We start from the raw sequence: 17,541 nt of genomic DNA, 5'->3' as shown, positions 1-17,541 counted from the left end.
TCCGACTGCAGCAAATACTGGAGAGGCTTCTCTGGCTTTGAGCCCAGAAGTAGCCTGTTGTGAAGATTAAGGCAGATGGAATCTCATAGCCAGATAATGGTATTACAATAATAAAACCCCATTCACACTGCATTTACTCTGGAAAAAAGAAGAACATTACATTGCTGTTAGTACACTAGCATTAAATATCAGTTTATTCAGCCCTTGCTCTTTATCTGCAGTTTGTTTCAAGAACACAGCGGAGGAAACGTGCATAGATAGTAAAATATTTTAATTAAATATACAGGAGGTCATATACAAAATGTCTATTTTTTCTTTTGCTCGCCAGCTGGGTGATTGGTAAACAGATGGCTACTGTATCAAAAACACTTTCAGGATGCACATCAATGGAAACAACATGGAGGAAAGAAAAGTGAAACGACAACAAATAAAAAAAACAAAATAAAAAATAGAGAGTATCCTAATTCTTAAACTGTAGTGTTGGTTTAAATCTAACATGATCACGGTGACCTTGAAACAGAGCAAACAAGGACACAGCTAGATTGTGTAACCGACTTTTATACTGTTTTTTTTTTTAATACTATTTACAGATTATAACAGTTTATATGATAACAACCACGCGATATTATCTACAGTGCTATTTACACAGAAAATAAGACGAGAGAGGGGGGGTTGTTGTGAGTTGATCCCGCGTGAACGTTCTGTACAGGAGCCGGCGCTGACACCAGTTCTACCTACACACAGCAATGTACAGTACTTAATCAGAAATGAATGTCTTTAAGTATTCAGTAAAACTTTACACATCCACATTTACAGCTTCTTTTTTTTCTCTGCTTCCTTTGAGACAGCAGACATGTTCACTGTGGATTTTTCGACTATCCTGGATTTCAATAATAGTGGTTGTAAAAAGCCAGAGCAGGTGTCGTCTTGCTGCCCCCGGGCGATGGAGCACGGGAGGCATACTTTATGGAGTCTGGTACCTTTTCAGAGAACACATGCCCCGTGGACGCCTGACATGTGTCAATAGTAACTATGGGAAAATCTTTTCAGGTTCCTTCTATAATTGGCTACCTGGCGCGGTTAAGCGAAGTGAATGGATTCATTTGAAAGCACAAAAAACGAACCATTAGGTTAATGCATACCTATAAATCCTGTGCCAGACCAATCAAGTCTGGTGTCTGATAGTCACGTGTGCCTTGTAGTTTCTGTATGAACGTCTGTGTGCTGCGTTTCAGACGAGAGCGACAGTATTATTTATATTCCTACCCTGCTACAGGAGATAAACCTTAACAACTGTAGTGCTAACTCTAATCCAAGACTGCGAAAGGCACAGATATTTGCAAAGCAATAATATCCTAAGTGACAACATTCCCGTTAAATATTACAGCGAGTGTTTTTTTAGCACGTTGAGTTAAAGAGCTTGTTCGCATAGGGGGATGGGGGGGGGGGGTGTTTTCAAGTCAAGAACAAAAAAGATGAAATGCAGATTTTCTTGTGGTGAGCATTCCACAGCAGATGGCTGCATCATGATGCTGGTCCTTCAGACACAAACAGGCTGCTACTCTCGACTCATCACAGCCGTTTTGGGGGTCAAACTACTTTCACTTAAGAAAGTACGAATTAAAATGGCTTTTTCATTTAAGGAACCAATAATAAACATTCGTGATTTGTCAGCAGATCCGAACACGACAACTGCTTCTGCTGCGTCGGAACTGAAATAGATAACGAAGAATAACCTGAACTGTGTAAAAAAAGAAAATAAAGCGTATACAGTACATCTGTCATACACAGCACCTCTGAATGTGAAGATGAATCTATCTCGTGTTGCGCAGCGCGGCGATGACTCTTAACGTCTATTCCTAAGGATTCCAGGTGGATTTGACTGTGGCACAAAGAGGCAACAGCATTCAGCGTGGAGACATGTAAACAGATACAACACCAGAGGCGGCCTAAAGTGTAGTAATGCGTCAAACAGCTGTCGCACATTGTTTTCTCGGCGAGGGTGAACGCACCCCCGAGTTATATAAAGAATTTCATTTACGTCGTCCTGTTACTTGTAGTGTTTGTAAGCAACAAAGTTTAGCCCTCAGACGCAGTAAACAAATGGCTTTTCTCTGTTGCCCTCCACTTCTCACACATCCAGAGCAACGACCTGACTCACGGTGGCTTCGAGAGAGACGAACTGATTTGTGGGCACATACACATGAGCATTGTGCAAATAAGGATACAACAACAAAAAAACAGATACAGTAAGTGGTGATACAAACAAAAAAAAGGTAACGAACAGTGCAACGTATATAAACAAATGCATATACAAATAAAAAAAAAAGGAAATGGAATTGTCAGTCTGCCCGACTGACGAGTTTATCCGTCTGTTATCAGCCAAAGTTTATAATCAGTGTTTTTCTTTCGGCTGAGCCACAATCCCCGAGCAAAGAGACAGACAGACAAAAACAAGCTGAAAAAGTTTCTACGGAGAAGGAAGGAGAGGGAAGAACTCCACCCCCCCCCCTCTCCCTCACAGTCTGGTGCTGGGGTGTACTGAGGACAGCTGAGGCGGCAGGGTGGAGAGGGGGTACAGGTGGTGCATCAGGTCCCCGTACAGTGCTGCACCGCCCGGGTGCCGGTAGAAGTGGTGCGGGCTGGGGCTGGAGGCCAACAGCTGCCTGTGGAGCATCATGGGGTGGAAGGCTAACGAGGGCATGAGGGGGGACACGGCCGACTGGCTCTTCAGGTACTGCAGACCCGGGTGGTGCTGGAGCCCGTCCTGTGTCCCCTGGGACACCAGGCTGCCGTGCGGGTACAGGCCGCCGTAGAGGTGTGCGGCCAGGCCTGGGGGGAAGGCGTTTGCCGGGTGGCCCTCGGGGAGATGGTTGTTGAGGTGAACAGCGTGGGCTGGCTCGGCTGGCTTCAGCTCCTCTGGGTCACTGCGTCGGATCGAGCAGGCGGGGTGGATCGGCGTCACCACTCGGACTTTCCTCTCTGGGACTTCCTCGTTATCGGGCTCCGCTAGGCTCCGCTTGCTGGGTCGAATGGAGATGGTGAGGGGCGAGTCGCTCGAGGCTTTGGGGCTGGGGAACGGCTGCAACGACTCTGCTGAGCTCTGTTTGGGAGAAGAGATTGTCATGGGGGGTACCCTGCAGGCCTTAGGGTGGGAGTCCAACCCCTGGTGCATGATGGGATACGGTAGGCTGCAGAAGGAGGGCTTGGAGAAGGAGGACACCCTCTGAGAGAGAGGTTTAGAAATTGTGAAGTCTCTGGGCTCGTCGTCAGCCTCTCTACTCTCCCCATGTGTTTGAGTCCTGTCACTGTAGTGAGACCTGTAGGCCAGGCCCTCCTGCTCCAGGGCGCCACAGACGAAGCCCTGGCCTCCTTCCCGCTCCCTGGTGTAGTGCTCTCTCCGCTCGCCGTTGGCAAAGCTGACCATCCTCTCCTGGCTCAGACAGTTCTCAGTCTGCCTGTACAGACTGTGGAGGTGAGGGGAGGAGTAGCAGTCGCCTACGTAGCTCCGGGCCTGAGCGGCTGGGCCCTGGAGTAGCTTCTCCCCGGACTCCACGCTGTCCTTGGCGTGGGTTCGGGGGAGATAGGGCTGCCACGGCGGAGTGACTTGAGGCTGAAGGTGATGGCTCGTCCGGCAGCTGAATGTCTCTGAAAGCTCCCCGACAGCGCTCCTCTCTGAAGCGGCTTGCTGTTGGGGCTTGCTGCTCTGGGCGTGCTGAATGACCGATGGCCTGAATATGGGCGCTACCTCCGATATGGCGTCTGACACGCACCCGTGCCGCTGTCCTACCACCTCCTCCTCACCCTTCCTCTTCTCCTTGTCTACCACTGGTATGAGAGAGGACGCAACTGTTGGAGGCTGAATGGAAGGAGACGTAAAGGAGAAGGGGTTGGACTCACACACTTGGGAAAGGAGCTTCTTTTTAGCCAAAGGCGACATGACCCCCTGACTGGCTTTGCAGTAGGCAGCCGTCTGTGCAGGGCTTTGGGAAGACTCCTTCTTAGTGACCCCATAGTCTTCTTTCTCTGGGAAGGAGTCTGTGCTCAAGTCTATACACTGTATGTCCGCCTGCTTACACATGGGTAAAACCTTCCCCACTCTCCCACCGTGACTCTCTAGAGAGTCTTTGACCCTGGAGGAGGCCTCGGGCAGAGCAACGTGTCCGGCTGATTTGTTCTGATCCCAGCGGTGAGGCAGGTACAGGTTCTTAGGAATGAAATGCCCTTCAGTTGGCTGTTCACAGGTCAGTTTTGCTTGGAGGGCCTCAGTGATTTGCCCCCATTCGGGATGGGGACCGGGCCCCAAGTGGAGGGGAAGGCTAGGGTGCGGCGCTCTGCAGTCCGGCTCTTTGGGGCACAGTGAAGATGGCTGCTCCACTGCCAGAGACTCCTCTTTCTTCAGAGTGACGTGTAACTCCTCCTCCTCCTCGATTAGAATCGGTTCATCTCTCAGAGACGCCTCCTGTTTTACGGCTGCGGACAGTTCCTGATCCTCCTCTTTCTCATCCGAGTCCTGCGTGCAGAGAAATACACGTTAGACCGACTCAATATTTAACTATTATTCTGCTATTTGGAAAAACCCGACAACAATTCAAGACAGATGGTGAAGCACTTATGACCTGATATTAACATCCGTCCTGAGTGATCCACTCAAATTGTTTTACTCTCCTCAGTGTCCATACGTCGAATAATTTGTAGCCATCACCACAATATCAACATTGATCATCACACAATAATACTTTTCTTTCTTCATAGCTGCACACATTCCTTTCACTTAGTCCCCCCGCTCTTTGTCATCGCACACGTCAACAACATGATTTGTTTTTTGCAAACACAAATGACACATGTCTATTTGAATGTAAGGAGACAGATTCAGGATGCACTTTAACGTGATTGGATCTCTAAGGACTGACATTAATACCAGAGAGCACAGAGAGATGAATCCCGATGAGGCAGCAGTTGTTGAGGCGCCTCTGACTGACCTGTGATTGTTCTTGGCTGTTCAGCGTCTCCCCGCTGTCCTTTCTACTCCCCAGCTTGGGATTGCTGGAGCCTTTCAATTTCTTGGCCCCCACTGCTTTGGCTTTGGGTCCCGAGGCCTTCTCTTGGCTGACCTCCTGCTTCCTGGGTTTGGCCAAGGGGAGGGGCTTGTCCTGCTCACCGTTAATCTCCCTCTCGTAAGGGAGGAGGAGCCTGAGGAAGAATGCAGCCACAGGAATGCAGGTGAGTCTGTGCCTTGGTCATGTCGCGTCATGCTCATAAGGAACCACTGTTTGAATATTATTTATTTATAGTTCATCACACAACCAAAATGGAACACGTTTAGATTTAAAATAACAAAAACTCCACATGTGGACATGTTAACATGGAGGGAAAGCACCTTACTTTTGTTCTACCACAGTTTAAATGAAAGTAATAATAAACTACACAAGGAGCCTGTTTTATTGTTGAATAGAAAAAGAAACAGGACGAGCTGCAGCTTTGCCACAGGCACACAGTGTAACCAGTACAGTGCTTTATAACCTCCTCCTTTTAATACCTGGCAAGCATTAACAATCCTGTCGTAATTAAACCAGGTTAGGGGAAATCCAGTTTCAGATGAGTGCCAGAGTGTGTGTGTGTGTGTGTGTATGTGTGTGTGTGTGTGTGTGTGTGTGTGTGTGTGTACGTGTGTGAGAGAGAATGTGAATAACCAGTTATCTCCTGCTGAGATGGATCATAGTTGGTATTAGTTTAACCTTGAGAGAAGTCTGTGTGTGTGTGTGTGACTAACGTGCGGGAATGAGAAGAAGGAACAATGTCTGGAAGTCGTGAAATCAAGCTGTTTAACTGAACTTCATACAATGTGAAATCTAATTTAATAAACTAATATGAACAGGACATCTTACAGTGGTAGCAGTAATAAAGTGTTTGAGCTGTAACACCACCAGCTCCAGTTTTAAACGCGCTGCCACGATCATATCACTGCTTACACTCCAACTTAATTAAGTCCATACTAAGTGACAAAGAAGGTTCTGCAGAAAAACCATTAAACTATTTTTGACTTCTGTTATTTCTCCCCTGAATCCTTCCCAAGTCAATTTTCCGTATCTGATGTCATAACTAATGGGAGCATTAAGATCTGGGAAACATAACAATACCCATGTGTAAAATAATGACATGTAGAAACCAGCAGGGGAAACTTTTAGACTTTTATTGCTCCGAAAAAGAAAATGGAAATTGGCATTAGACCAGAAACAAGAACCGTTGTGGAAGAGGAAACCGAGACAACTGAAAAACTACAACGCTCTAAACTTCAATGAGCTCCTCTGAAAAACCTCTCCAGCTCCTCTGTCAGGTTCTCTACAATAACAATCCATAAAAGCCAGGCAGAAACATGACTTTCTCAGTCAGGAGAGAAAATAAGGTCTTCTCGTGTAACGACAAGAGATGGTTGCACTATTCCTTTTAAGGGACATGGCGGTAAAACAAACAATGAATCAAGAGCTGTTTCGCCTCCTCTTCAAAAGGAAGAAAGAAAGAAAAAAAAGCCTCGGAGAGTTCAAGAGGCTCTGTGGGATTTTTTGTTATTTTTCCTCTGAACAAAAAACGCTGGCAGGGAAAGCGGTGAAACTACATTTCATACAGCTGGTCTGGCACCAGGCCCCAGGCCAAGAAAGGAAATGTACTATTAAATGTGACTTATTGGAAAGAGGGAGAGCAAAGGGGTTGTGAAAGAGAAGAGGGGGCGGGTGGGAGAGCGAGAAGGAAAAAGAAAAACAGAGGGAGCGAGGGGGGGGGGGGGGGGGGGGGATAATGACATGTTAATGAAGAGCACAAATGACTCTGAATGGAGAGAAACACGCACTCGTTTAAACTTCAACATGGCAGCAGAGAAATTCTTCAGAAACAGGGACCTGGTTCTCAGGCTGTCAATAATTACATGAAATATTTCAGCCATTACAAATTTTAAAAAAAACACTAAATGTGTATTCAACGTGTAACCAGGTTTACTATCGGTGATCAAAGAGCTAGAAAAGTGGCACATCCACTTTGTAGCAGGGTGCAGTGTTGACTGTGTGAGTGATCTGTGGGAAAGCGATGGCTGCCTTGGCCTGGGTCAACTTTATGGAATGTCAATATGGGGTAGGGGGGGCGGGGGGAGTCGGATAATGTAAGAGCTGAGCCCGGGAAATTACTGGAGCCCTAAATAGTTCCAAATGGAAAGGCTCAGATATGCTGTGTCGGCAAGAAACCCTAAAAAAAAAAAAGTCTCAGGAAGTTCCCTGCATTGTCACAATTATTTGCGTTGTTACGTTTAATTAACACAAGAAGACCTAACAAAAAGAATAATAAACCTGCAGGCTCTTAAATGCCATGATTAATTCTTTCTGCGCCATTAAACCTTTTATGCTTTTATGTAAATGTGCCACGAACGGGCTGAATAAGCAGAGAAAGTTCAGGCGACGGGGCGGTTGCTCACTTATCCATTTTTAACTTCACGATAAAGAAGAAAGAAACGGAGTCATGATCGTGTAATATAGCACTCATGATACAATACCACTTATATAAGTAGCAATTTCCTCCGAGGAAGAGGTCGAGCTTGGCAGCCACTGCATCGGCTGCTGAGAGTGGGCCAGGTGCAGTTATCGACAAACGCCACCAGGGGGCACGTGCTGCACTGAGATATTCCAGGAAAAGAATTTCATTAAAGGCAGGAGAGGCAACATTTTTATGAGGTCAATAAATACTTAACTTCCTCTCATGCCAATTTATCACCCGCCTTTTGTTTAAGCAGCCGTTTTCCATGTTGATAACAAGCCACTAAAATATGCAGCAGAGAGATTAAGAGTTGAAGAGGCAGAGACAGAAGATGCCTCATTTGAATTCAGCTGAAAATGACTGCTTATTATAATCTATCTATCTATCTATCTATATTACCCTAAATATATCACTCTATATCTATCTATCTATTTCTTTCCATTTATCTATCTATCTATCTATCTATCTATCTATCTAGTTCTTTCCAAGTATTTATATCTCTCTATTTCTCTAAATCTATACTATACTAAGTATTTAGGTATTAGCTAAAGAATAGTATATATATATATGTGTTTATGATATTTGAAAACAACATTTCCAAAATCATTATTGAATTATTTATTTCATGTATCTCTATATTTTAATAATCATCCTACAGTCATTCTGTCTTTGCCATTGAAATAATACATTGCACACAGAGCACCTCCCCCCTCCCCCCATAAAACAGACAACTTGGCGAAAACAAGGTGACTTTACCAGCAATGTGCTGCTCTCATCTCATCTGAGTTTTGTGTTACAGGAACAAGCAGCCTGCTCCAATCCAAGAAATGCCTAAGTCACCAAATCAGTGGAAAAAGCCTGCGGGCTGTTCCATTTCAACAATTTCCCTCCCGTCCGTGCTGAAATTAATTTTAGCTGGTGTTGTGTTAAGATCACAAGAGCTGCTTCACACATAAAAAAAAAAAAGGGGGGGGGGGGGGGAGAGAGAGACAGAGAGAGAGAACTATTTAAAGAGCTGGTGGACAAGCCCCCGGGGGCTGGGGGCAGATTTGTAGGAGAGAAAACGACTTACTTTTACAAGCCTATGAGGGGAAAGAGAATACTATAAAAACGATAAAAATCAAATCTTTATCACGTCTTAATGTAATGATTAGGCAACATCAGCACGAGGAGAAAACAATCACTGCTGCGGATAGAGAGAGAGAGGGGGGGGGGGTGGAGAAAGGAGGGAGGAGGGAGGATGCCAGCGGAGGGATAAACAGACATTGTAGCCGGTCCCTCTGCTTTGGATTCATGCCTCAAAGCCCCTCTTTTGTCTGGAAGCCAAACCACTTGAGGTGACCCTCATTCATGCAGTTAAAACAGGAGGGCAGCGCAGGAATGTATGAAAAACTTAAGTCCTTTGTCAAGTCTGAAAATACCAGATTTAAAATGACCTCTACTGTTCCCCCGGGGTTTGCTCTCATTAGCTGCTGCTGCAAGTGGCAGTCTGTGGTGAACGCTGGCTGCAGCAGGTGTGGGCCGAGAGTACCAACTGTTTAAAATACATGTGTACTTATACAACTCGTAACCTTTTCCGTCACTTGAGTATTAAATATCCAGCGTGTGTTTACTCTTAAAGTGGAAGGAGATCTCTGCAGGAATCCATTTAGTTCGCCGCTAATTTGAACTACTTTATTAATCTCAGCAGGCTTGAATAGATTCTCATCCAGCTGATTGTGACACGTCCATGGGGGGAAGGAAACCTCGGACCCTCTGATTGAATACCGAGCATTAAGAGCTCACTACATATTGTGATTTGTTAAGAATGAGGACTTTTGTCTTGAGGGGGGAAACTTTCTTGCTCTCAGGATTAAAATAGCTGCCTGCTATTCTAGTGTAAAGAACATGAAGCTCTTTGGCAGCGTTCCCACTGAAGCTGGAGTCCACATTCAGCTTCCTGCACAAAGACGTCAGCTGTGGCTTTTTAGGGCGTAAAACATGTTGAGACGTAGTGTTAAGGAATGCTGACAGGAATTATACAGTGATGGTGTCACACCGCAACTTCTGACTCTTCTTCTCTCCGGCTTTATTTATGGATTTTGAAATATTCTGTATATTTGGTTAAAAACCTGTCATTGTTTCAGCCTCTGGGAATAAAAAAGCTCAGGGGGCATATTGAGGTGATACTCCCCCCCTCCCCGTGCAGCTACTCTCAATGCATTCCAATGATACCCTTTAGAGCGAGCATCACCAAAGGCGAGCTGAAGTGTAATGCATTACAGCTGATGTGTCTGCAGTACAGCAAGGGCAAAGCTGAGGGATGCAGAGTGCTGCGCGTCTCACGGAATAAAACACAACAATAAATAAAATAGGTCTATCCCCCGTGATGAAATCTGATCTCTATCCTATTATGACTCGATAGGGGGGGGGGGGGGGGGTCTGGCTGGAGATTTACTGATAATTACGAGCAACAAATGTATTTTTATATCTGGAGAGTTTGAGCCTGCGGAGGAGCATCGACACCGCGAGGGAATGAATAAAAAGGCGGAATCAATAAAACATCCCGTCGACTAAAATTGGAACAGGCGTGCATCGGCACACAAATCTGCATGATCTGAGCCGGGGAGTATTTCACAAGGCCTACGACGCTGAAAAAAAAAAAAAACGTCAAAACACTTTAAAAGATGAAATTATTGACATATCCGGAAAAAAGAAAAAAAAAAGAAAGCCCTCCACGCTCCCTGCTATCGCCCAAAACCTCCTAGTTTTTTAAATAGCAAATTATTCTAAATTGCTTCTCTGTTGCCATGGATACCCCCCCCCCCCCTCCCTCCCTCCCTCCCTCCCTCCCTCCTCCTCCTCCTCCTCCTACCCCTCCCGCCCCAATACCAATCCCATTGTGCAATTACATTAGGCTGCCAAGGCACGGTGAGGTATTAAAAATCTGTAAGAGGCAGAAATGAGTGGAGATAGTGAAATGTGATGTTTCTGTAACAAGAGATCACGCAGGAAAAAACCGGGAAAGATTAAATATGTAGGAGCTGTTAAAAGGCGCTGACCTGTATAATGAAAGAAACAGCATGAAGTGCAAGGCAGGGAGTGGGTGAGACAGGGAGGGAGAGAGAGAGAGAGAGAGAGGGAGGGAGGAGGAGAGGAGAGGGGAGGGGGGGGCAGAGAGAAAATGGCACAGCACAGAAGCAAAAGGCAGTCTATTTCAAGGTTATTGATGCCATCTTTTTCATGACCTCATTTTTAATTCAGAGCGCCGGGCCCTGACAGCTAATCTCGGGAAAACGGTTTAAATAAATATCATTAAAGCTTCTCCCCGTAGCTGCGGTGGCAGACCTTGGCTTGGACGCTCCTACATTGATTTCTCCCCCCCCCCCCTTGCACACTAATGAACGCCGCTCTGTGACTAAACAACAGTAACGTTGGAAATGACAATTAGCCGAGGTTATCTCCCGTTCAATTTCCAGCTATGTAACTCCATTACCACCAGTGATCACTGCCTTCTCCTGGACGACATAAATATAATAATTACGCTGCCGGGCGCCGTGTTTCACAATAACATCTCCTAGGAAACAGGTTCGTATGATTTTACCATTAGGGCCGTAAAGGGATAATGTGTATAATTTGAAATGAGAGCTGAATGCTGGAGGATATTCTCAGTCTTTAACCCAAATAACACCAGGGAAAGAAACAAGAGTATCCACTTAATCCAAAGTAATTATGTCCTGAAATCGTTTTTTCCTTTCCTCTTAGTAGTTTGAGACTTTTCTTTTTATTTCCCGCTCTGCTCCACTTGGCCCCCTCGCCCAAGCGATCCTTCCGAGAGGGGAGAGGAGAACGTACGCAGCGTTGTTCCAGTTTGTACACTGTACATTCTGCGCCCGTGAATTATATTCCTGTAGCACGTTGACTAATGATTAAAGGTGGAAACAAAGACGCCTCTGGGGAACAAACACACACTTCAGCGAGCCCACAAACAGCCTCATTCATCATGCGGAGAGAATGGCCGTGTTTGCTGAGTTAATACAATGAAGCTAATTGCCCTCCAAGCAGCCCAAACACCGAGGCTCAGCTAAAATTATTCCCCTGAATGGAAACTTGCTCAGCTTCAGCTGATCTCTCTTCCTCTCTCTCTCTCTCTCTCTCTCTCACACACACACACACACACATGCCCCATCACCCCCCCTCACTCCTACACCTCCTCTCCCTGTCAGCCTGATATTCACTGCAGTGTGTGGATATTATTGCTTTGTATTGATTCAGCATTATTTTCTCTCAGCTGCTTCTCAGTGGCTGGAGAAGGAAAGGCCAGCGCAGCAGCAGTCACACCTCAGAGCTCCCTGCACTGCTCCGTCCAACCCTGACTCCCGTATATACAGCATATATAAATATAAACATATATGTATATATATCTTCAAACTTCACTTTTAAGTAGTTCTAGGTTGAGACCGATCACAAAACAGGGACATATTCTGATTTTCACAACACAATGATAATGCATCACCTTGAATATCAGGAGTTGAAAGTCACATCTGTTATAAGTGAAGTCGAGTGCACTGCCTGTTGTTAGCGTGCCTGTGTGGAATGGGCTGTTGGTTTGTGGTGATGCCGGTTGCAGCTTTCTGTTCAGAAACTGTCAAAGTGACCTGCGGTGATGGAGCTGCACGGCGGCAGGACTCAGTCCACAGAACCCTGACACGGCACAAAGCTGCTCACCTGCTCAAAGCTCAGTGGAGCTCGACTCAGTGCACAGAACCCTGAACTGGAAAATCTGTGTTCACATGGAACCTGCTGCTTTCTTGATCGATCAACATCTGAAGCAAAGCGCTGTGTCATCTGTTCGTTGATATAGTTTTGATATTGAACGTATCATGTGTCCAAATCACACCAAATTCAACACTGCACTTCCTTGGTCCCTTAACAATGCACGTGTGAAGTGTCGGTTTGATAGGATGAACGGTTCTCCTGATATACGAGCCATATACAGACACACACAGAGATCAGGAGCTCTAATGTGCAGCAGCTCCTCCTCCCTGTTTATGTTGTGAGGAAGTACTAAAGGATGAACATGACGACACCCTCAGCCAAACATTGTGAGCTTGTGTACAAACACAACACAACCGAAACACACTCTCACACGTACGGTTTCACAAATCTCCCTGGAAAACCCGTTCTGGCCGCCAACGCCTATGCTTGCAAATTTGCTTACAGCATGCAATCTTGACACAATATGAAGCTCCGTCATATGGTAGTGCTGGCATACTGCTGTAGGTGGTGACAGGTGTGTGTGTGTGTGTGAGTGTGTGTGTTTGTGTGTGTGTGAGTGTGCGCCTAAGCTTTGCTGATGCATGAACCTGCAGCAGCGGGAGAGAAGTGGAGAGGGTCGTCGGCCCCGAGGAGAGAGCTGCTTCATGAGTGACTGGTTATCTCTTGTTGGGAAGATCGTGTTTGGCATTTGTTTAACCTTGGGAAAGCAGGTGGGGGGGTGTTTGTGTGTGTGTGTGTGTGTGTGTGTGTGTGTGTGTGCAAGCAGCCCTGCATAATACCATCACAGCTCCCTCAGGACCACATCCATATGCTTTTCTTTGGTTGGGTAATACTGAGTGATCATAATGTGCAGGTTCAGGACGCTGCAGTATCCGACTGGATTATTAGATGCATATATTACACTTCTGTTTGATCTCACCATGCGTACACATGGTGGAGAGGGGGGTCACTCTCTCTGTGTGTGGGTGTGTGTGTCCATGTGTGTCAGTTAATAATTAAAAAACTTGGCCGTCATTTGGAGCTTTTAAATCCTCTCGTAAAGCGGAATGGGAGGAGTCTACAGCATAATTGGTTCCATAGTGACTCGCAACTAATCAATTAATCCAAAGAAAAGAATTGACTCCCGTCGCCTCATGAATTGATTGAGAACCCATGAGGAATGCATTTCTGTATACTATTAGAACTGCGTGTGAGAGGCGATTCGCCAGCTATCCTCAAACACCAGACTTCATGTGTGTGTGATCACGCCGGCTTCCTCTGAACCGGATCAATATTTGTCCTGCAGCGTCCGACATTGTGAAATCATATTTGATGCAGCTGTGCGGGAGTTAACCCACGAACTCTTCCACGGGCACATATATGAAACCGCCGAACACCTCACCTCTCGTAGTGTCTCCGTGTACACGTGGCTGCACTTGTGCTGCTGGGGTTCCCGCCCAATTCATCATATACGTGCTTCCACTGTCTGCGCACGGTGATCTGCGAGGGACGGGCGAGAGGACACGAGAGAGTAATGAGAAAAAGAGACAAAGGATGGAAATAAAAATGAATGTGGAACGAGGGAAAATTGAAAAAACATGTGAGGGAGAAAAAGAAAAAAAAAACAAAGAAGTCCATAAGTGGTTGACATCATTGTGAGGTCTTAGGGAGTTACTGAGTCATGATGTTCCAGTTATTGAATCCTCAACACTCAATTCTCTAACATAATAAGCTTTGTTAACATCGTGCAGTCACTTGTTCCTGCTGTAACCTCTTATCCCAGAGCAGGCGACAGGCTACGACACAAAACACAAAACTCCGGGGCGGCCAAAGAGCAACAAAAAAAAAGAAGCCACGGCATGAAGGGCGAGATAATCAGCTGCAGATATTTGAGAGGTTTAGAAAGGATCCGAGCCACAGTTATATGATGTGTATCCTGTTTATGGTTAGATCTGTTTGTGTGAGTGTGTGTGTTTGTGTGTGTGTGTCTGTGTCGTGTTGTACCAGCAAGCTAACAAAAAAGAAACGTGATCATTCCACCCGACGACTTCACATCACACGTTGACTTCGCTTTGGAAAAACGTTGTCGATGAATAGTGAGTGAATAATTGGCAGGTGAGGCAGCCAAGTTTAAAGCCTCGGCATCATATACAATATTTCTGACTCATGTTGTGTGTGTGTGTGTGTGTGTGTGTGTGTGTGTGTGTGTGTGCACTTATGGGCATTTCACAACATGGGAAAAAAAAAATGAGGGATCTGACCAATTTCCTTCTGACCAGTGTTGAGCAGAGGAACATGTGTTTTCCACTCTTAAGAGGGGGGTTTGAAACAATGGCATCATTTTTTGCTAAATGTGGCTCTGAGCAAGACTTTCTTCTTGGGAAAATAGTGACCGACCTCAAGGGGCAAAAGGAGGGCAGCGAGAGAGAGAGGGCAGAGAGAGAGAGAGAGAAGGAGAGAGAGAGAGAGAGAGAGAGAGAGGTAGAAGGACAAGAGAGGGTGGGAGACGTAAGGAGGAGGGAAAAAGAGAAAGAGGGGGAGACGGAGTCAGGGAGGGAGGGAGGGAGAGAGAAGGAATATATTGCCACATATGTGAATACTTACCAACTCATATCCTCCAAGTTTCTGAGCAGCTTGAAACATGGTCCAAAGGTTGACTGTGGGAGACAGAAGACAAACAAGGCAGTCAGGAACGCTGGGAAAGGACCAGGGCTGCAACACATGACGTCAACAGATACAGTCGTTACAGTGGGAGAGAGAGGCAGAGAAATGCAGCACTGCAGGAAGTGTTTAGATCCTTTCCTTGAGTAAGAGCCGTAAAACCGGAATGTAAATAAACTTCATTACAAAGTGAAGCAGTTTATTTAAGTATCAACAGGGAAAACGCACTTAAATATCAAACGCGGGAGGCGCTCGTTACTCCGAGTGGCTCCTTCCCCGGGTTTTACACCGTGTGCATAACTGGATTACCAGCAAAATGATGCAGTTAGAAATGATGGAGTTAATTTTACAATCTCTAAACTGTTTTTCCTTTTTACGACGGAGTATTGAGGCCGTTTCAAATGAAAAAAAAACATCATAGATATCGAGATTGAAGGAAAAGTTGTATTATCATATTATCCTGAGGAGCCACAGGAAAGATTGTGCAATAAGCTGAGTCTGTTCCAGGGAAACAACCACGGACGTGTGTCTCCTGTGCAGGAGGACATGTTTGGTCTTTGTCGAGTGTTGTGTTGCTTACATCTGCGATTTTTATTCAAACAGATTTCGAAGTTTCTCAAGAAACTAGGAGTTAAAGTTCTGCTTACTGCTTATTTTACTAAAACATGTATTTTTCTTTATTCCTGTGATATTGTGACTTTTTCATAAAATATGACTTTATTCTCGAATATAATGACTTTATTTTGCGAGATTTTTTTTCATAATATCACGTCTTTATTCTTGCGACATATTTGGTGCTCTTCATATTGCTCTAGCCATAACAATGCACCATATTTCATAGGCTGAAAATATATTTTTAAAGTAGAATAATATAATTCTGCAAAAACTTTGCAAGCACAGCTGTGAAATCAGAATAAATTCCACTTTATTTCCAGCATCAGTATAACGGGCCGACAGATTGATAGATTGACTGTCAGACAGATAGACAGACAGACACAGACAGACAGATAGACAGATAGATAAATGGATAGACAGACAGACAGACAGAGAGACAGAAAGATAGATAGACAGATAGATAAACGGATAGACAGACAGATGGATGCACTCCAGCTAAAATAATGTAAATCAATATTGAGCGCTTGTACAATCACTGCTGTTTGATAAAATGCTGCCAATGCTTCATCCTGACAAGAAGGAATTTGTTAACCCTCCGCTCCAGCCTGCAGGTATGAATGAAACCATTACCAGCATCAAGCGCCTGGCAATGTGCTCAAACTTCTGTTTGAACTAATGCAAATTCATTTGCATTGATTTGGTCATGCAAACACCCCATGACAGGCCCTATCAAACGACACGTCTTGTGTAACATCCTAAAAATAACCACGCAAGCTTCCAGAAAGGCTTGAAATGACTGTCTGTCTTTGAAAGAAAAATATTTCCCACAAACAAAGAGGCACAAGTTCATCGGAGGACTTTTTGTGCCAATGACATTTGTATTTGCCTTCTGTAACATCATTGTTTAACATTTTTATGCGAAGGCCTATAAATAAGAAAAGGAGGCCTCGTCTGGGGAGAAATCCATCAAAATTCAATCTGTGCGTACACAAAGCCTTGCATTTGTCAAAATGACATTTTCCTATCTCCGCATTTGACAGCATTGATTTTTTCCTTCCCTTCTCACTGCGACCGTTGTCAATGCACGGGTGGAATAACAAAGGGAGCTGGGTAGGTTGTTCTGTTTGAACTGAGCACTCTGGCGTATTGTGCTCGCCGACTGTGAAAACAGAAAACTGGTCTATTTAACTAGCTTGTTATGCATCGACTGTAATTACAACAATGGTACACGGGACTGGGAGGGGACAGGACAGATAAAGGAAATGAGAGAACATGCCTTTTCCTTAGATGTCTTGTCATTAGCAATTTCTTTTCTTAATTCCCCTCTATTTGGCATGGGGCAATTATCACCGAGATAAGGATGACAAAACAGGGACACAATGCAGCCTCAATGACACAACCATGGCATGGCAATTAGACAACAAGGCTGAAAGACGGGGACAAATTGGAACTGATGTTCACAATCACATGAGCCTGGAATAGCTCCATCTACACACACCGACACACACACACACATAGACACACACACACACACACACACACACACACACACACACACACACACACACACACACACACACACTATTACTAGTTAATCATCCAGATCAAGGACATTCAGAATATATAATGCAACAACTACTATTCCGGTTTTATTCCTCCTCACTGTGCTCTATCCTTCATTTCCCTCAACGCCTCGGCTGCACCCATACAACTTCAATGGCTGCAGCTGCGGAGTCAATATTAACCAAGGGATAAAAAATAGAAGGACGGCAACTCGCATGAATAAACTGCAGCCACAGTTTCCTCCCTCTGCGAATGTACTGCTCCTCAAACGTTACAGACAACTACTGCCTGTCAACTCTGTGATTCAGGTGCACCTCTCTAAAAACAGTTATTCAAGGACTGTTGAGCTGAGGCATCTCGGGGTCTTTTGTGCATCAGATAAACATAAAAGAAGACAAATGTATTAGAGATGGAACAATGAATTAACCAAAGGAAATTGATAGA

At 45.1% G+C, this 17,541-nt stretch overlaps 1 protein-coding gene across 1 annotated transcript in view; it reads right to left on the bottom strand.

Moving 5' to 3' along the window:
- Positions 1-254: 254 nt before the first annotated feature.
- arid5b (AT-rich interaction domain 5B) overlaps positions 255-17,541 on the bottom strand; it is a 73,488-nt gene continuing 56,201 nt past the window's right edge. The window contains exons 7-10 of the mRNA XM_053436944.1: positions 14,863-14,915; positions 13,661-13,758; positions 4,983-5,193; positions 255-4,513 (exon numbers count right to left, since the gene is read on the bottom strand). Of these exons, the coding sequence (XP_053292919.1) occupies positions 2,519-4,513; positions 4,983-5,193; positions 13,661-13,758; positions 14,863-14,915 (2,357 nt within the window). The 3' untranslated portion in view covers positions 255-2,518. The remainder of the gene's footprint in view (positions 4,514-4,982; positions 5,194-13,660; positions 13,759-14,862; positions 14,916-17,541) is intronic.

The sequence above is a fragment of the Pleuronectes platessa genome, chromosome 12 (genome assembly GCF_947347685.1).
Source record: "Pleuronectes platessa chromosome 12, fPlePla1.1, whole genome shotgun sequence".
NCBI lineage: Eukaryota > Metazoa > Chordata > Actinopteri > Pleuronectiformes > Pleuronectidae > Pleuronectes > Pleuronectes platessa.
This window is presented reverse-complemented; position numbering and strand designations above follow the sequence as displayed.